Here is a 20,978-nt window from a genome sequence, read left to right as displayed (position 1 = left end):
CGGTCCTTCTGCCTGCTCTGCTCCCCGCTCTGGCTCTGGTGAATTCTCTCACCCTCCCGCGCTTCTGACTGTACCCAGTGCTTGTATAAATAAATAAATAAATAAATCTTTAAAATAAAAAACCAAAAAAACAAATGCAGCCTGAAAATGGAATTTACTAATTCAAGAGATTCATCATATCACTGTTCATTGTTCAATTTCAATTACCTGACATTTCAGAGAAAAATCACACTGAAATTATTTGTCTCCAATCATTTTAGAAATAAAAAAGCTTCAGAAATAAAAAGACAAATTTGTGTATTCAATTACAAATTTGTAGTTGATTTAATTCTACTCTTTCACATTTTAACTCTGTCTTTTGGATTTAACCTATTGATATTCCTGCATTGAAATAAAAAAGCTGCTTAAGTACCTCTCTGGTGGTGCAAAGGGTTAAGACATAACCTATGAAGCTGTCCACAGCCTTTACAGCATGAGTTCAATCCCTGGCTAGGGAGCAAGCCACATGGCGAAGCAGACCTCTCCTGCCTCCTGCTGCTCCCCTCAGCAGTGTACTTCGATCAATCTGCCTGTTCTGTTCCCCACTCTGTTTCTGGTGAATCCTCTTACCCTCCTCCCTTCCCATCTCTGGCCTGTACCCCGGGCTCTTGTATGCATAAATAAATAAATCTTTAAAAAAAAAAAAAGCTGCTTAATTTGAAAGTCAGTCTTCAAAGAAGTGTGCTTCTTTTCTGAATCCCTCTTCACTAACTTTATGAAGTTTTTGAAGTTCTGAAAACCATACTTTAACATTGACAAATTTACATATTTAACATGTCATATTAAATGGCAATCGAAATACAAAGGACTCAAATGTCTAACTTATATCTTGATATCTTAAAAAATCATACATTCTTATAGAAAACCTGATACATCAAATTGGAAAGAAAAAATGAAAGAACCCCACTCCCAGTTCTATCCCTAAGAAAGGAACACGAACAACATAGCATATTCTTATCTTCTTTCTCCTTTTGACTTTTTTTAGAGTGGCCACAAAACTTGACTCTTTCTGAGTTCTGTATCTTTTTTAAAACAATTTTTTATTTATTCTACAAAAATTAGTTATAGGGGAACTTTACACGTTTGCAGACTGACGATCACAGATATAAATAAATTAATGTAAAAGTATAATTTGCTACTTAAGGAATTCTTATGTCAAAGATATAAAATTCAGAAGTAGAAAAAGCCTGCAAAGTATTTAGCTTATGCCTTTTTTGACACCAAATTCACTAGTTTCTAAAAGTGAGTGGGTAACAGAAAGGCCACTGATTTTCTTATCTTAGTGAATGAAACACTGCCTACTTGTATGCAGACCAGAATTTCTTGACCATCTTCTCTATTCCTCAGAACCAGTTTTTCAGATGTCAACTCCTTAATTCCTTACAAATTTGTCTCATCCTTTCCAGATTGTTTCCCTTATACTAAATTCTGTTCCCATTGTCATTTAGTTGGATTATTGCAACAAATTCCCAATAGCCTCCCTGTCACCAGTCTTCTCCCACCAGCTCATTCTTTAAATGTCAACAGGAATAATTTCTCTAAAATGAAAACCAATCATGTCAGTCCTCTGTGCACTTTCACTGGTTTCAGATGTCCTGAAAATAAAGCCCATCCTCAGCATGGTTTGCAATTCCCAATTCTGCTTTTAATTTCTCAGAATTTGTCTTTTGCTCCCCTAACTTTGCTCCAGCCAAATATCATAACCAGTAGAGAGGATTAGAACACACCTTTTTTTCTGCATTGCTTGGAACAGCTTATATATTAGTTTATCTGTCTAGCTCCCACTTTTCTCCTGTGTAGATGTCACTTTTAGGAGTCCTTCTACCCCAAAAGCCAAAAGTGGGCTTGGATGTCCATGAACAAGTCCTCAAAGATCACCAAGCTTGGTCTAATCTTAAAATTTTTTTATAGTTCACTAAAATGCCTGCTAGTCGTTTGCTTCTCTTTAAAGTATAAGTTATTGGGGCATAGGTTATATGTATACATATATCACTACTGTATTTCCAGCATGAGAAGTGTTTGCATATAGAAAGTGTGTGATAAATACTTTCAAATGATTTAAGGAATGGCTACCACATTTATTTATTTTTTTAAGATTTATTTTATTTATTTATGCATACAAGAACTGGGGTGTAGACCAGAGATGGGGGCAGTGAGAGGATTCACCAGAGACAGGGTGAGGAGCAGAACAGGCAGATCTACTGAAATACACTGCTGAGGGGAGCAGCTGATGAAACAAGACAAGGTCTGCTGCCCCATGTGAGTCAGCTCCCTGGCCAAGGGATTGGCTGATGACAGCTTGATCGCACTGAGACTTTAACCCATGCACCACCGGGGAGGCCTGGTACCGCATTTAAAACTTATAACCTGATTTAGTCTATCTTAATCACATCCACAGAGTTATTATATGGATTGAATATTTGTTAATTCCTCCAAATATTCTCTTAATTGCTTGTTTTTTGTTTGACTTAAATGCCACAATCAATATTATTTTTATATATAAGAGCATTAAGAGGAAGAACTTGAAATAAAATGTAAAAGAAGTTAACTGGAAATAAGAATTTATCCCTATAAATACCATGCTTTACACACTTTCCTGACTTAAAAGTTTTACAAACAGAAATTGCAAAATGAGATCATATCTGAACTCATGGTATAGACATAGTCAGAACTTAGAGCTGAAAAGAGCTAGGGAACAAGATTTGAAATATTGTTTCATTAGTTATAAGGGTTACTTACTATCTGATTTTCCCTCTCCTTTATTACTTTTTTTTTTTTAATAACCTAGCTGTGAAGTGAGATAACATATGGAAACATTTAGCACTTTGCTGGCACAAACATGTCACTCAAAAATGGTTGCTATGAAGACAGTCTTTTAAACACTAGCAAAACAGCTAGAGACAGTAATCTCTGAAAAGCTATGGTGTGACCATGGGATCAGGAATACCCCTGGGACATGGTTCTCATTAGGACTCAGTGTACATTAGAATCTCACCTCAGAGTCTGATTTATTTGATACGGGGTGAGAGCCTGGCATTTGAATTTGTGAAAATTGTCCAGTTTATTATGTGCAGCTAGTGTTTGGAACCACTGCCTAAGGCAATGTCTGTCAATCATTACCGTGCTTATGAATCACCTAGAGATCTTGTTAAAATCCAGGTTCTGCTTTAGTGGGTAAAGGTAGGGCCTGAGAGTCTACATTTTAACCAGTTTCCAGGTGATGCTGAGGCTTCTGGTACCACTTTAGGTGGTAAGAGCATATGGAATAGGGATAATCACCCCATCTCCTGAATTTGGGCTCAACACACTGGTCAGTGTTAGTGGGAAATGATCACACTGGGGGGACAGCGGTGGCTCTGTTACGTGGAGGAATGTAGTGCATGACTACACCCAGTGCAGGCTGCCATCACCACGTAGGACCCTGCTCTGACCTTGCACCTTCCACCTATACCTTTTAGCTTCAACACCATTTCAGAAAATTCTTTTTTTTTCCCACCCTTCTAGAATAGTCTTTTAAAATATTCTATTTTATCTGATTTCACTTAATAAAAAGTCAAAGAACCTCACATTATATAATTTGTTGCAGAATCCCTATCCTTTTGGAATAGCCCAGCATGGTGGTTGTTTGTACTTAACTTACTTGGTCAGAGATTCATGGTTGAGCAGAGTTTGGCACTGACTCAAAGCCAACAACCTAAACTAACTCAAGTCACTGGGCAAAAACCACAGAAGGTGTGGATACACTGGAATTTTTTCTGCATTACTGCTATGAATTTCACGGGGACAAAGAATAAAGATACATCAACTTGAGGTCTCAGGAGTATGAAGCAGAATCCCAGATTACATCCCTAGAGTCTTGTCTCACTGCAACTTTGCTGCCCCAATCAAGATGAGCTTCTGTGAATTTCACTTAATTTACTTATTTATTCATTCACTCATTCAGTTTTAGAACATGTTTATTACTCTAATGAGAAACCACATGCCTATTTAATATTAAACCCCATTTCTAGTATTGCTTTATTATTTTTTGCTTCATCTAGTATATCTCTTACTTATTCATTTTTTATTTTTATTGAAGTAACACTGCTTTATGACATTATTTAAGTTTTAAATGTACAACATTATAAACCAATCTCTGTACATTCTACATTATGATCCTTACCAAAAACTGAGTTTCTATCCATCACCACACAACCGACTCCCTCCCTTACCAGATTTGTATACCCTTGTTCTCCCCACCCCTTCCTTTGTGTTGATGACCATTTTGTTTTCATAATCTAGGAGTCTGGTTTACTCTGTTTGTTCATTTGTTTTACATCTTTTTGTGAATTTTAACAATAAGTCAGTATGGCACCCAACACTAGCCAGTTGTAGCTTGCATAGGAGATGATGCATTGAACATATTCACTGAGAACACTATTTTTAGGCTATTTGAACTTTTTGTCTAGACCAGAAAACAAGATCTTTCTTTAATCCCTCCTGTTTAAGGACAGAAGCTGCAAAATAGAGTTAAATCATAGCAAAAAGAAATAACACATGCATGCAGTGCAAAACTCACAAATACTGTATACCCCAATATAGGATTATTCCACCCCAGAACACATGGAGTTTAATTGAATTTAACTTTGGAGCAGCATCTGGCCCCTAAGATCTTTCAAAAGAGGGAAACTTACCAGGTGTAGATAATCTGTCCTCTGGGATAAGTGTACAGTATAATGTAGCAGTCACCCCCATAGAATTCGCCGTATGAGTTTTGGTCAATTGGGATCCTACCATTGTTTTCTACACGCCAAATCTTAAAGAAATGCAATAAGTATACCATATTAAAATTTTCTTGCTCTAACACTTCTCATAGGTTTTTAAAATTTTTGGTTTAGACCTATCATTAAACAGCTTTTAAATTATTTTTCTAATTAGTTTACAAGTCAAGCACCAGGAAGAAATTTTATCAAGTTTGGCAATTTGTTTATTGACTTTTTAATGTTTATGTTTCCTTTGCATCCTCCACAATACTTAACTCAGTTATGAGTCTTCTGATTAAGAAATACTTATTGTTTGACTGATAAAGTGAAAAGCACACCTCTCTATTGGAATAACAGCAAAATATTTAACTCAGAAGTATATCTCTTAACTTACATAAAAATTTTCATAAGTCGGGAGATGAATTTTTTTGTTTTCCTCCCATGCTTTAAAGCATCAAGGTTATTGATTTCATAGGCAAGTGTTGGTAGAAGTTGACTGAAATTAAAGATGCAAATTGAGTGAATTTTACTTTCAAAAGGTGCCATCTAGAGGTAAGACTGAAAAGATAAAAGAAGGGAAAACTAGTTTTTTTCCTATTTCCTCATTCTTATTACAGATTAAAGATACTGCAAGTTGGAGAGATGAGAACTGTAGATGAATAGGAAAATAACATATGAATGAGAGATTGCCAGGCACTGTACACACACATACTCATACACACACACATACCAGGCATTGTATACACATACACATTCCCTCCATACCCAGGCACTGTACACACGTATACCTCTCAGGCACTGTACATACATACACACTCTCCCCTAGACAGTTTACACACACCTACACCAGGCATTGTAAACACACACACACACACACACACACCTGTCTAGGTCATGAGATTATAGGAGAGATGCTTTGTTTGAAATTTGGAGATGATTAAGAGGAAAAGAGCAGTGTGAACTTTTCAATTCTATGATACATATAGAAGTTCAATGAAAAATATTAGTGATTGAGCACAGAGAACAGTCATTTCAGTGTGGAAAGAAGGCGTTTTAGAAGATATGCAGCATGTGACCTGAGCTACAAAGGAAGAGTAGGGGTTTCAGACGGTGGAGGACAGAGCCCTCAAGGCTGTGGAAGGGTGACGGACACAGGAGAACAGGATCAGATCATGGAAGGCCTCGTGGCCCAGCTGAATAAGGATGGTCTCAGGAAGTGTGTAGGGATCCATTAAAACATTCCTGAAATGAAAGTAATATCACCCAATTCTCTTTAAGTTAGGTAATTTGAGAAGAGGTTTTAGTGAAGGAGGATGATTAGTGGGGGTTAGTAATTGCTGTCAATAAAAAGAGTAATAACAAAATTCAAAGCATGTAAGACATGCCCAATTTGCTTTGTGAATGACTCGAAGGTAGAAGTGAAACTGTGGATAAATCACTAAATTGTTATTAAACTCTAGGGCCTCTCCTGGTGGTGCAGTGGTTGAGTGCTGGGCTGCGAAGCTGCCCGCAGCCTCTGCAGTGCCAGTTCCCTCCCAGGCCTCCTGCGAGGGTCCCACATGGCGAGCAGACCTCTCCTGTCTTGCCCGCTGCTCCCCTCAGCAGTGTATTTCGTCAGTCTGCCTGTTCTGCTCCCCGCTCTCGCTCTGGTAAATTCTCTCACCCTCCTGTACTTCTGACTGTACCCAGTGCTTCCTAAATAAATAAATCAATCTTTAAAAAAAAATTGTTTTTAAAGTCTAGAGCACAAAAGTAGTGGAGGGTGGGGGAGTATCTTTCTCTTTAAAGTTTGTATTCACAGATGGCAGTTTATTTCCAGATGGCCCATTCTGAGCTAGTAGAAGTGACCAACTTTGAACTGAGTCCCAGATTGGCTTGAGCCAAGAAACTGCCAACACAGAGCAAAGGGGCAATCCAGCAGTGAGGGGCCCACAATTCAAAGCTCCAGTTTTCTGAAGAAAAACTTGTTCCTACTTCTTGTATGAACTGCCCTATAACTAGCAAATGAACTTCAGTCAAGTCCACATTTCTTTGTCCTTAGCCCACTCCTAGCCCAATAAAATAGAAGTCCCTTGTTATCCATCCTGACCCCCAAAGCTCATATAGCTTCACGCCCTTTCTTAATCAAAGAGGCAGAATGGAGTTTATCTTGTCTCTTTGCCAACTGATTTGCAGTAGTTTTTTTCTTTTCTCACAACACTGTAGCAATAATAATCTGGTCTATGCATTTTGGTAGTGAGCCCATTACTTGATAATGGGAAGGACATTTAGATAACACACCCTCACTGGAAAATCCCAGTTCAGAGAGCAGAAATTTTGGACCAGGAAACAAAGTAGCTGGATTCCACACTCTGTCTCTAAAATTATAAATGGGTGATCGTGGACAAACCAACCACCTAACTTCTTAGAATCTCATCAGGTACATCTGTAAGAGGGCAACTGGAAGTCAGACATCTTTTAGCTTTAAGTTCCCTGATTTAATATTCCTGTATATTAAAGATGGGGTGATTTTTTATTTTTTTATTTTTTTTAAGATTTATTTTTATTTATTTATACAAGCACTGGGTATAGTCAGAAGCACGGGTGGGTGAGAGAATTTACCAGAGCCAGGGCGGGGAGCAGAGCAGGCAGAAGAACCGAAGTACACTGCTGAGGGGAGCAGCAGTGGGACCCTCCTCCAGTGGCCGGGGAGCAGCCGGGGATCGAACCGGTGCTGCAGAGGCTGCGGGCAGCTTCACAACCCAGCACTCAACTGCTGCACCACCAGGGAGGCCCAGATGGGGTGATTTTTTAAATTAAGTAAAATTCACCTACTTTACAAAATTTGTAATTTCCTGAATCCTATTTCCACATATATTGTCAATAAATGGGCTTGATAAAAACAAACAAAGAAAAACAGTCCCTACCTCTACTTTGCCAGAACCATCATCCACCATGTGGTGCTGGGCAGCCATCTGTGGGGAAATGTGTAATTTTGAGGCATCAAATGGAATTTGTTTTATTTGAGCCACTTTCTCTGTGACATACACTTTTCCAAAGCCATCACTCTGATCTTTATCTCTCCAGTCCTTAAAGAACTGTTTGAAGACTGGGGTTTCACCTCCTTCTGGAAGAACTTGAATCTGAAATTTAAAAAATAAGAATTATTACAACCAAGAAAATGAGACAAGGAAAATAATCTAGTAGTGGAGGGAAACAAAAAACAAGAAAAAAAAAATCCTGATTTCTATGATAACGTGTAAACTTAGAAGCTGGGATCCTTAAGTAAATACCAAAGAGAAGATTATTTAATATGATGTTAAGCAACCTAATCCTGCTTTTTCTTACAACTAAAGTAATTGCCACTGAATTTGGATGTTGGAAGGAGAAAAAGAAGGTGGGTTATTTTATTTAAAGGCAATGAGGGGAAATGGGTGTGTTCGTATTCTCATCAGGCAGGACTGCTCTCTCGCTTCTGCAAAATCCATCCTCTCCACTGATCTAGTTTCAGGGACATATGACACAATATAACACACCCCAGTGAAGAATGACTTCAAATTGCACGCATGTCAAATTCTTTCATGAGCTTTGTGAGGAAGTCATGAGCTCTCCTGCTTAATTTTTTTTTCTAGTTATTTCATTTCCACACATACTTGGGTACTGGAGGAATAATTCATTTGCCGTAGGAATTCTTCAGCTGTCTTCATTGCAACCTTTCTCTCTTGGGGATTAGCATCTTTACCTAAAATACAAGACAAATTAAAGAGAAACAAAATTTCAGAGAGGGAAGGGAAATGATTAAATGATTCATGCAAACCAGAAGTAAATGATTAAAGTTTTATTAAAATTGAAATTTTATTAAAATTGAAAGACAAAAATTTCCTAGCAATTTAAATATATTTAATAAATAGTAATATATGCTACAGTAATAATGTATAAATATATATGTATATATACACATACCCATATTTAAAAATTCTTCCTTATAGTACTTTCTTTAACCCCCAAATCCCGGAAAAATGATGCTAGTAAAAGAAAACATGGTTTTGATGCCTGCATTTTATAAGAGCTATTTACAGATCAAGTCTCAGAAAGGAAAGCATTTTCTAAATTACAAAAGACATTGTGTTTACCCTCTAGAGATATATCTACAAATCTGAAGTATAGCAAGAATTTCAATGACATATTTTACCTTTCCATACAAAAATTTGTTTTGGACCATGATCCAAAATAAAACATTCTTCAGAAAGCAGCATTGCCATTGAGAAGGGGTTTTCTTCCGCCACCACAGTCACTTTCATGGATCCACTGGCATCTGACACCTAATATAAAAACCATGAGCTTGTTTGGGGATAAAGATCTTCTAAAATAAGATAATAGTGATGGTTGCCCAACTCTGTATGTGTTATAAAAACTACTGGATTTTACACTTTAAATGCATAAACTTTATGGTATATGAATTATATCTCAACAAAACTGTTTCAAAGAAAATAAACGAGAAATTCATTACCCTAATTACACCTTAAGGGATTAAGTTGTTTGGGATAAAAGAACTACTGATACAGTGAAGTTTGACACTGTGCCTAAAACATCAGAAAATAATAGTGATAACAAAATGATAGTTTGCTGAAAACCTCATATGCACTGGGTACCGTGCAGTGAACTTTATATGACTATTTCTCATTTTTTACAACAATCTCTTCAAATAGGTAATAATCTTCAACTCACTGTACACACACACACACACACACACACACACAAAATTAAAGCTTAAACATTTCATTCAGTTAACATTTATTGGGACCCTACCATACGTATGCACTGTGCTAAGGCAAAGATACATTACGGTTTATGCTTATAGATATTTTTCAGTATAGGTCCTGCAGTTTAGATACAATTTGTATATAGTATCAAAGTAAATTTCATCTGTCACAAATAAATGGTTATTCACCTAGATGCTTGGGTTTTGGAAATGACTGCAGAATTTTTTTTAAGAGTTGTAGATGGTCTTACAAAATTAAAAATGCTCTTCATGCACAAGTTAGAATTAATCATTTCTCAGAGGCCAGCTTATAGGTTACAACATAATAACCTGGGCACTTGTTTATTTTCAAAATGGCTTTCTGCTTTAAATGGTCTGTGCAATACATCACACGTCCACTAGAGGGAAAGATGCTTCAGTATTAACATTTACATCCTGAAATCTTTCTTTAGTGCAAGAGGGAGAAAAATTTCAGCGAATGATGCCACATAAATGATATTTGTTAAGCTGTTTTTAAAATGGGTTTTAGAGTAATAAAAAAAAACAGGAGCCATGAAATCTCTATAGCAGTTTCTGTAAGGCGTGTATTGAATATACTAGTATTTTAGCAGCAAGGAAGCCACACTTTTCTTTGCCATCTAGGAAGAAAGGAATTCACTTCCCCTTTATAAAAAGAAAGTTCCACTCTACAAGTTAGCAATTTAATCTTCATTAAAAATCACAACGTTTATAGGCTAGACAGACAGTCCCTTAAAGAGCAGCAAATATTAACTCCTTCCTGTAAGAGATGAGAAAACAATTCATTTCTGCTAGGAGATCACCACATACTCCAAACCATGAGTTTGGAAAGTTACAAGAGGGAGAATGCTTGAAGGATCCTATCCAGTCAGTCTCCTCAGCTGGTGTATCTTGGGGCTTTTGTTTCCTTCACCAGCTCTAAAATCACACAATTGTGGAATTGGGAGAGACCTGAATAATTCTCTAATGTAATCTCTTTTTTTTGTCTCTCAGATAAGAAAACTAAGATCCAGGGCCTCCCTGTTGGTGCAGGTGGTTAAGCGCCGCACTGTGAAACTGTTCGCAGCCTCTGCAGCGCAGGTTCGATCCCGGCCTCCCGGTGAGAATCCCACATGGTGTAGCAGACCTCCTGTCTCACCTGCTGCTCCCCTCAGCAGTGTATTTTGTCAGTCTGCTTCTGTTCCCCGCTCTGTCTCTGGTGAATCCTCTCACCCTCCTGTGCATCTGGCCTGTACCCCACCACTTGCATAAATAAAAAAAAAAATCTTAAAAAAAGAAAACTAAGATCCAAAGTGGCTATGTCTTGCTCAGGACCACACACTCAGAGTTGTTACGGAACTAGGTTGGCCAATGCCCAGTACAGGGCTGTTTTTACCCTGTTTCCCTCACTGTTTGTTTTGATAGCTTTGCCCTCCTGTAACAAAGAAAGCCTTCATTATGACTAAGTAAATTATTTTAAATAAGGGGAAGGTTTTAAAAGATTATCAAAAGATTTCTTTTTCATAAGAAAAAAACTTACAAAATTTATTTTTACCCTCTAAGGAAATATTTTATTGAATGTAACACATCAGAACATATTGTTGCAAACTTGTAAAGCAACAATATGTAATTTTTAAAAAAAAGATTTATTTTTGCATATAAGAACTGGGGTACAGGCCAGAAGTGCAGGCGGGGAGAGGATTCACCAGAGACAGAGTGGGGAGCAGACTGAAATACACTGCTGAGGGGAGCAGTGGGTGAGACAGAAGAGGTCTGCTACGCCATGTGGGTCACTTCCCTGGCTGGGGATCGAACTCGTGCTGCAGTGGCTGAGGATTCCTTCCTAGTGCTGATGCTTTACCCCTTGCGCCACCAGGGAGTCCAACAATATGTAATTTTGTTTGCTTGAAGCAATTACTTCACTTACTTGTTTTTAATAAAAATAACTCGGACCTCCCGGGTGGTGCAGGTCGTTGAGCACAGAGCTTTGGAGCTGTCCGCAGCCTTTGCAGTGCCGGTTTGATCCCCGCCGGCCTCGGAGCAACCCAGATGGTGAGCAGACCTCTCCTGTCTTGCCCACTGCTCCCCTCAGCAGTATATTTCGTCAGTCTACCTGTTGTGTTCTCTGCTCTATCTCTGGTGAATCCTTGCACCCTCCCAGACCATCTGGCCTGTACCCCGGTTCTTGTATAAATAAAAAATAAATCTTAAAAAAACATAACTCAAGTAATAGAAAGAGTAATTTTAACAATCACAGTAGAGCAAAGAATGGGTTATAGTCAAACATTTCTCTTTGAGGATAATAAGATTTAATAACTGTAGAAAAGAGATTCTCTCCTAGTAGTGGCCTCCCCAACTACATCCACTCCAGTAAAAATAACAAAACTCACTAGCAGTGAACTCACCATGTAGAGTTTAGCAATTTTCCTGTTATTTATGTCTGCTATGATGTCATCATCATCATCTCCATCTCTAAGTTCTGGCTTATTTCCTAAAACCTGGAGGAAAAGTGAACAACAGATTAAATATAATGACCTCTCTTTTTTTAAGGAAAAAAAAAGTAAACCATCTTACAATTCAAAATACATGTTGTAAAATGTTTGCAATTAGAAATAACCAGATTGAAATTTTTCTCAACAATTCATACTACATTGGCCTTTTCCCATATGTTAAGTCAATGGCATTAAATAAACACTGAATTTCCTGGTGATACTAACTTCCAAGAAAGTGAAACCTTCAACTTGAAAGCTTAAGGTTCCACTTATTGAAAAATAGCAGTAATTAATGAAAATACTAAGTTCAGTTCTGTGACATAATTTCTTCTGTGAGTCTCTACTTCTAGAAGCAATCTATAAACTTTATCAATCTATTAATACAAAAGCTTAGATCAAAATCACAATTAGCAGATAGGTTTCATTATTGACATATTATAGGCTAAAGTTGCAAGTTCCCCTCATTTACACTTTTGTAATACTATTGCAATCAGGACAGTAGAACCTGAAATAAGCAGTTTGTGTTAAGGACATATCTAAAACGAGGAACTCTCTCGGTAAGTCAAGCGAGTCTGGGTTTCGGGAATCTTGGGTTTAGGGAAACTTCTAATTTTCAGACTATTCCCATATTGGCTATAGATCTTAATTAGCTTCTCACAGGAATACAGCACTGTTAGAAACTGAACCCAGAGGGTCTGTAAGAAACAGGATTAATGCATGTGATACAAAGATGCTGCATATTTTCAGTTATCTCTAAGGATCATTTTAAAATTCAATTCAACAATTAAGCGTTTACCAAAATCTTCACTGAGCTGTGAAGTGATTTCCAGCCACCTTGCCTAGTCTTTAGGGACTTTACATTCTTCTCAAAGGAGGAAAATAATTAAATATGTATCAAATGTGTCATTCATTTTGATCTGTAAATACAGCTTTTCTTTTTCTTTACATGTAGGATCATGCCTAAATTTAAAACACTCATATTAGGCTTCTGAGTGACAAGCATTTAGTTCATCTAATCCCTTTTGTGTGGAATAACATGTTTTGATAATTTCAAAAGGAAGGGCAATGGAGAAGCCTTATCTGAGGGTGTTCCATAAAACTTTATCTCTTGTTCTACCCAAGATTCAAGTGTGGACTGTTCCTTTCCTTCCATTATTTTCTTTAAGTTTCCACTTGAAATATCACCTTCTTCTAGCAAGCCCCAAACTGAACCTATCTTTCCACATGACTGGCCATTCTCAACTGCCCATTTGTGCCAATGAATCTCTTTCTTCCTAGTCACCTGAACTTAAAATCATGTGGTCAGTTTTGAATATTCCTCCACTTTGAATTTCCCACACACTTAATCATTAAATTCTATTTCTTTATGAAAATGTTTGAGTCATTGACTCCTATCTTTTCTTTTATTCACACCTTTCAAGGTCTTGAAGAACTTCAAAACTCTAGTCAGGGTCTATCTTCTGTCAATTTCCTCCTGCCTTCAGTGTCAGCTCATCATTTCATCTAAATAGTTTCTCTGCACAATGGTTGGAAAGTTCCTTATTGCACTTTATTCATATGTTTCAAGAATATGACTCTGGATAAAGATTTAGAGCTCACATCTGTAGCAATGGTTCATAAAATTCAATCTGAACTTTAAGTTCAATGTACTTAAGCAATTCTGAGCAACTTAATAAAATACAGATTTCCAATTTCAGTTACGAAGCCAATAGGTTTGGGGTGAGGTCTGGGGAGCTGCATTCTAGATTATTCTGATTCAGTTGTTTTCTGTCCAGAGTCCAAACTCCTCTGGCTGAATTTCAAGGTTTCTGGACATTATCTACCCATGTTGTTTCTCAGCATTTTCTACCTGATACTATTTTCTAAACAGACTGATGGTTTGGTGTCCCCATTGGGAACCATGCACCTTCCTTCCCCAAAGGTTTTACTTAATGGTTGACTGGAAGTGGCAGGGGAAAAACTGAGTAATTAAGTCTTTAGGTGGCTCAGTTAATTACAATCAGTGTAGTAATAGTTACCAGCTATTGAATGTCTGCTATGAGCCATACACTGTATCAGGTGCTTTAGACACCTATAATATCATCCTAATAAGAGCCCATGTGCTAGAGAGTATTATAATTTAAGGATTGTCACTGATACTCACAGAGGTTATGAGCTGATAAGTGTCATTATGTGCCATATCACACACTTGAAACATTTTATTTAACAGATCTTTGATATGGCTAAAGGTCAGACACCATTTAAAGCATCTTATATTTAAGTCATTTTATCTTCATAACAACCTTACAAGCTGGCACTGTTGTGATCTCATTTTATAGCTGTAGAAATAGGTTAAGTTGTTAGCACAAAGTCACGCATGACTAGTAAGGGACAAATTCAGGATTTGAACTCTGCCTCCAGAGTGTTTGTTCTTAACTAATATGCTGTGCTGCCTCTTGTAGACACTTCAAAAGGTCTTCACTTCATTGTGTTGGCCTTGTCTCTGGAGATAAAGCAGAAACTGCTTCAGGGAGAGAATATGTCGAGATTAGTGTTCTCACTCTGATCAGACCAACACAAGTAAATCTATTATGCAGCTACTTTTGCTATGGTGAGAGTGTTCTGAGCAAAAAAAGAAAAAAAAAAAGTGTTCTGCCTCCCTCTTTGCAGAGCTCCATTTTCACCTTTCTCCAAATCCTCTCTTTCTATTCTTTCTTCGGGGTTCTGCCTATTCTATGGACATTAAAGGCTGCAAGGGAATTCTTTCATCAGATCAGTGTTGTGTGAAGAAATAGCTCTTTAAAGATGTTCAACCAAAGAGCTACCAAAAATGTAAAGAAAAATATTTCTTTACCCAGGATATTGTCAGAGGTTAAGAGAAAACTAATAATCCAGTATTGGAAAAGATTCGTATTCTACTAGTCAGTGTCCGGTGAGAAAGAAAATTTTTGAAAGTGATTAAGAGTAGGTAACAGAAATCTTAAAAACTAGTATTGCTCAAAAACAATTTAATCAGTTTCCCTTCCCCTTTCTGCCTGCCATCAGTCCTGATGCATACAATAATCATTCATTCATTATTCAGGGATCACAGTCAATGTTTAGATGTAAAATGATTATAAATATGTGGAGGAGGTAAGCCTGGCTCCTTACTGTCACTGATGCCTGTTCTAGACATTCTAATCAAAGTCATATGTTAATGTGAAGACCAAGAAGGGCCCAGTGGATTTTAGTTAGGAAATAAGTGGTTCTAAAGATCACAGCTCTGTCTTGATAAATATATGAATAGAAAAATGGAAATAGTTGTATCTTTTCCTCTGCTTTGTGGAGACATTTAGCAACTACTCCAACTATATTGAAGTTGGAAATTTGTGGTAATACGATTTTATTTTGTCTGTATAGACCTCTTATTTGTTTACTCTGTCTTCAACAGCTCAAATCAAAATAAGCAGAAGAAATTTACAATAAATCATTAAAGCAAAGAGACAATCTAGTTTGCTTTAGAATTACAATCCCTTAGCTTCAGAAGCTCCATGTTCTTGTGACCTGTGTCAAGACTTCTTGGTGTTTGTTTCTTCTTACGACCAAGTGTGGTTTTTCTTTTAAAATATAACTAGGCCTATGTGTAAATGTGTTTTTTTAGAAAGTAAGACCAGGCAGTCAAGAGAGTCTGCTGTATCCCCACAGTCCTTATTGAATTTTTACATTTGTATCTGTCTTTATTTTGAAGCTCTTAGTCACTCCCTCCCCCAAGTTTGATGTGAAATTCCAATGTTTACAATCTTGCTATTCAAGATGTGTTTTCCTTTCTTTATCTTTATTGGAAAAAAAACAGTCAAGTTGCTCAGAGACTTTACAGTAAGTATTTGAAGTAAGTAACAGAAAAAGAGGGGATAATATGTGGCCTAACGGAAGGACAATACATAACTCAAAATTCCAGATTACTTTGGATGAAAATGTTCCAGGTTTTTATCAAGTTATAAAATTTAACCTTTAATTTAGAGGGTCTTAGATACTTCTGAACTCTGATTTCATCTTGATATATTAGGAAAATGAGGCTGAGAAAATTTAGGAACTTTGCTTATACCCACGATAGAAATGCAGAAGCAACATGTAAACCTCAGGACTTCTACTGCAATAATCTATACAGATAATGAGACGTCACCTTCTTCTTACCTTAATCATTGTAGTGTGAGCACCTCTGCTCCAATTTTCACTAAATGCACTGTAAGTTCCCAGGTTCTAAGATGTAACATTTTATTTTATTTTATTTTATTTTAAGATTTATTTATTTATTTATACAAGCACTGGGTACAGTCAGAGCATGGGAGAGAGAGAGAATTCACCAGAGCCAGAGCGGGGAACAGAACAGGCAGACTGACAAAATACACTGTTGAGGAGGGCAGCGGGCACAGCAGGAGAGGTCTGCGTGCCATGTGGGGCCCTCGCCAGGGGCTGGGGATCAAACCAGAGCTGCAGAGGCTGCGGGCAGCTCCGCAGCCCAGCGCTCAACTGTTGCACCACCAGGGGAGGCCCAGATCTAACATTTTAATTAGCAATTGTTGTGTCTTACTTCTTTTCCTTAACTGGATGTGTAATCAGTAGATGGCCAGCATATGGCGAATAGAAGTAAATTGTAAAAGAGAAATATAGCCTTGTTGTTATGGTGTATTTACTTACTTTGAGGCATTTTATGCCTTAGGTAAGACAAATATTTGATAATAGGGAAGATACACAGAGATGAAAATGACAAGCAATTCCAAGGAAAGCTGCAACCTCATTTAATCAGCTTCACCTAAGCTGGATATGAAAATTCAACATTTGCTTTCCTGTTCTCTCAGTGATATGCTGCCCTGCCTCTAAAATACTTTCCTCCCTTTATTGATATACCAAATAAAGGGAAATTTAATACAGCAAATAGTGGGATAGGTATTTTGGACTAAGCAAAAGCATTTGAAATAGATGTTTGGGTAAAAGGAAAAAGTAAATTGAGTATCTGCAAGATACTTATCTAGCTCAGTGCTGCCAAATAGAACTTCTGCAAATGACTGAAATATTCCATATCTGGCAGTCTTAGTCATTTGCCACCTCTAAGTATTAGTATCTGAAATTTGACTAGTGCAATTTAGTACCTGACATTTAAATAGTATTTAATTTTAATTAATTTAAATTGAAACCTAAATAGCCACATGTGTCTCATGGATGCTATATTGACGATCTAGCTCCAGATGACTCAGGGAAGGCTATCGCCTTGGGGAACTCACCAACATGCAGGTTTAATCCTCAATGTTACTGTGACATCAACAGATTAAATATCAGATTTCTGACTCATGAAGTAGTTAACTCATAGGTTACTATAACATGGAAAGGTAATTCACAAGTGACTATAATTTAAAAAGCTAACTAAAAAGTTACTAAGATACATAGCAAAATGCCCACTAAGTAACTACAGCATTTGTTTTCACTGGCTGTGTACTAGAATGGTCTGAGAAATTATGATGAAGAATGCCGATTCTGAGGCAAGCCCCACAGACTGATGCAAAGCCCTGACACTGTGTATTTAGTGCCTGCTGCACTTATTTTGGTGATATATTCAAGTGTTTAGTGGCAGCAGCTTTGTCAGTCTGGTTCATATATCTCAACCATCACTACAGTTCTGCTAAGCATTGCTAATGTTCACATCAGCTTCTCAGGGAACTTCTCCTCTGTACAAATGATCAGAGTCTGGTGTCTGGCAGCCGCCCCAGGGCAAATGAAGTTAAGATTTTAGGCCATCTCCCCTTTCTGAGGATCATTAAACCATTTAGGTAAGATCCCAAACCCATTTGCACATTTCTACCTAATCAATGCTTGAATAAACATTTCCTTCATTTGCCTTCAGGGTTCCTAATTTTGATGCTTCTCCCATTTCTTTAGGACAATCTTTTCATTTGGCAGGATCAATGCAATCTGATCAGACAGTACTGACTTTGTGATCTTGTTTCTACATTTGAAATGGGATAATAATCCATTCACAATTATGATGATTAAGTTAAATAATGTGTGTAAAGTGATTATGACTATATCTGACATGAGTGACAAGTCAGTGGAAGTTGTATCTTTCATAATTTTTTCACTGTTATACAGGTAGAGTCAAATCCTGCATTGATAAAGAAGCCATTCTCTCTCCTTGAAATGACCCAGCATATCACTGCTCTGATTCTTTGCATGATTTTGCCATAGAAAATATTGTCACACACCTCCCTGTAGATTTTCACTAACTTAGTATTTGTTCAAGCTTCTACCTAAAGATGCCCTCATCTAATGACATTTCTATGCGATGATAGGATGCCCATGTCAAAGTCTTATTTAAACTACAAACTGAATTAATACTACAAATGGAAAACATATCCATATATCACTTTTTAAGCCAATCTAGAAAATAGTCTTCTGTGCAATTAGCAAAGAAATGACTGGTAATACTGAGAAAGATCTTGTCTTGCATGTGGGCAAGACAAGTAAGTTGATTAAAAGCTTTTGAAGCAAGCAGTAGGTGCTGATATATCACAGACACTCTACAAATAAACCTTACATAGCTCATATTTCTTGCCTTACCAAAATGAGATCATAAGAATAAATGGTGAGATATGGTTGAAATACATGAGGAGATCAGAGAATTCCTTTTATAACCAAGGACTAATGACATCATATGTACCAAAACTGTAGCGAAACTTCCAAAGAAAAAAAGTGATTACTGTATGGTATTCTTTCTTTGTATTACCAGCCTTCCCTTGCTATTTTACTCTATCAGACTTCTCTACAATTTCTTTTCAATTTTTTTTTTTTGCTAAAGTGAAGCGTTGGTATCTAATGTTTTGGTTGTGCATGGTATATTTAGGATCTCATTTCCCAGTATATTTGTAAGCCTTTTGTTTTTAACGCCCAGACACTAGTATATTTTCTTTTTTAGCAATTTGTCAATGTCTTTTTTTTTTTAAGATTTATTTATTTATTTATACAAGCACTGGGTACAGTCAGAAGCGCAGGAGGGCGAGAGAATTCACCAGAGCCAGAGCGGGGAACAGAACAGGCAGAGTGACAAGATACACTGCTGAGGGGAGCAGCGGGCGGCAGGAGAGGTCTGCGCCCCATGTGGGACCCTTGCCGGAGGCCGGGTATCGAACTGGCGCTGCAGAGGCTGCGGGCAGCTTCGCAGCCCAGCACTCAACCGCTGCACCACCAAGGGAGGCCCTGTCAATGTCTTTTTATGATTAGTAGAATGTTATGAAATATCTAAACTGAGGATTTCCACTGAGAACATATTATACTCACATGAACAAATTATGCTTTCCTACAAAGTTTAAAATTATGCACATACACAATGTAATTGTAAAATTGTGATGCACAGATATCTTTGCAAGTATTCTAGCAATTCTAATCATAATAAAATGGTTATTCATTTCTAAAATTTTCATTTGTCAATATAACCCAGTTTCACTACAACGTGACCCTTTGGCTCTGGAAAAACATGATATAGAATCATAATCCAGATGGTCTTTGTTTTAGGGAGTCTTTTCCAGTATGTGAACATATTTCCTTGTGATGTTAAACAAATACTGATAACAAAATAAATAATAGCAAACTGTGAATTGCTGAACTTTGAAGAATAAACTTTTTTTTTTAAAGATTTATTTATTGATTGATTGATACATTCATGCAAGCACTGGGTACAGGCAGAAGCGTGGGAGGGTGAGAGAATTCACCAGAGCCAGAGCGGGGAGCAGAGCAGGCAGAAGGACCGAGTACACTGCTGAGGGATGCAGCGGGCGGCAGGAGAGGTCTGCGCACCATGTGGGACCCTCCTCCAGTGGCCGGGGAGCAGCCGGGGATCGAACCGGTGCTGCAGAGGCTGCGGGCAGCTTCACAACCCAGCACTCAACCGCTGTGCCACCCAGGGAGGCCCAGAATCAACTTTTTAATATTTGAGCTGGTCTAGTTATTAACACAAGATATAAAATGAAGCTGATATAAAATTAATGTTACTGTTAACTATTATTCTATATTATAAAAACTGTTTAGCTTACAAAATGAATGTCAAGCAATTGTGAATCACTAAATCTTAGAGATATAGTCCTTTGATATCTATGTTTGTGTATTTCTTAGCACAGGGAAGAAACTGACTTAAAATTACTAAAGGAAGTATGACATTACTGTTAGATTTTTATTATATATTATCATTAATACAACAAACACTGAATACAATATAGGAGAGAATAGAAACCTGCCATTCAATTTTAAGATTGGTGTTAAACACATCAGATTCAGACTTTGTGGGGCAAAGATCCATCCTCCAAGCAGTCCATCTGAAATTACACTGTCCCGTTTATGGGTCTTATTATTGTTTCCTCACATCACTTGCAAACTAAAGGGAAAATGACCTCATTCAAAAATGATTACCAAGCGAAATTAATTTGGGCTGATTATAAAAAAATTACACCTATCAGTAAGGCACAAGTGTTTGTGTTGAACTTTGATGTGAGATATCTGAAATATCATTTTATTGCAGCATATGGTCAACTATGCTGTTACTCTGTTTCTTTGCTGTGAATGTTTCAATTTTCCCCACTGGATGAATTGGAGAGGATCGAAATGATTATCTGAATTAAAGCATACAAATCCAAATAAAAGATTTATTAAAACAAATCACAACTAATGAATGGTGCTTTGAACACTGTCTGGCACACAGTAAGATATCAACAAATGGTCCTAGTGCTCCAGAAAGCATGAATCTATAATTTTTTGCATTTTCAGATGTGTACTATCATTGTTATAAAGAGAAATGGAAGGAGTGATGCAATTACAATGCAGGAGAGATGAAAAATTATTCTATTTGCTGGTATCTCCAACGCTAAATCTCTAATGATCTCGAGACTTGAAGGAATAATCTAGAGAATGACATTCTAAATTCCTTTAACTTAAAAATCTTTGAAAGGACTTCCTCTTTTCACGTGA

General features: G+C 37.2%; 1 protein-coding gene across 1 annotated transcript in view; it reads right to left on the bottom strand.

The window, feature by feature from the left end:
* SCIN (scinderin) overlaps positions 1-20,978 on the bottom strand; it is a gene marked incomplete at both ends in the record, with an annotated part of 87,389 nt that overhangs the window by 19,249 nt on the left and 47,162 nt on the right. The window contains 5 exons of the mRNA XM_084230586.1: positions 4,713-4,834; positions 7,688-7,903; positions 8,414-8,502; positions 8,953-9,082; positions 11,925-12,017. Of these exons, the coding sequence (XP_084086712.1) occupies positions 4,713-4,834; positions 7,688-7,903; positions 8,414-8,502; positions 8,953-9,082; positions 11,925-12,017 (650 nt within the window). The remainder of the gene's footprint in view (positions 1-4,712; positions 4,835-7,687; positions 7,904-8,413; positions 8,503-8,952; positions 9,083-11,924; positions 12,018-20,978) is intronic.

Source organism: Talpa europaea (genome assembly GCF_964194135.1).
Source record: "Talpa europaea genome assembly, chromosome: 3".
Classification (NCBI taxonomy): Eukaryota; Metazoa; Chordata; class Mammalia; order Eulipotyphla; family Talpidae; genus Talpa; species Talpa europaea.
Note: the sequence above shows the minus strand (reverse complement) of the source record. Positions and strands in the feature narration are given on the sequence as shown.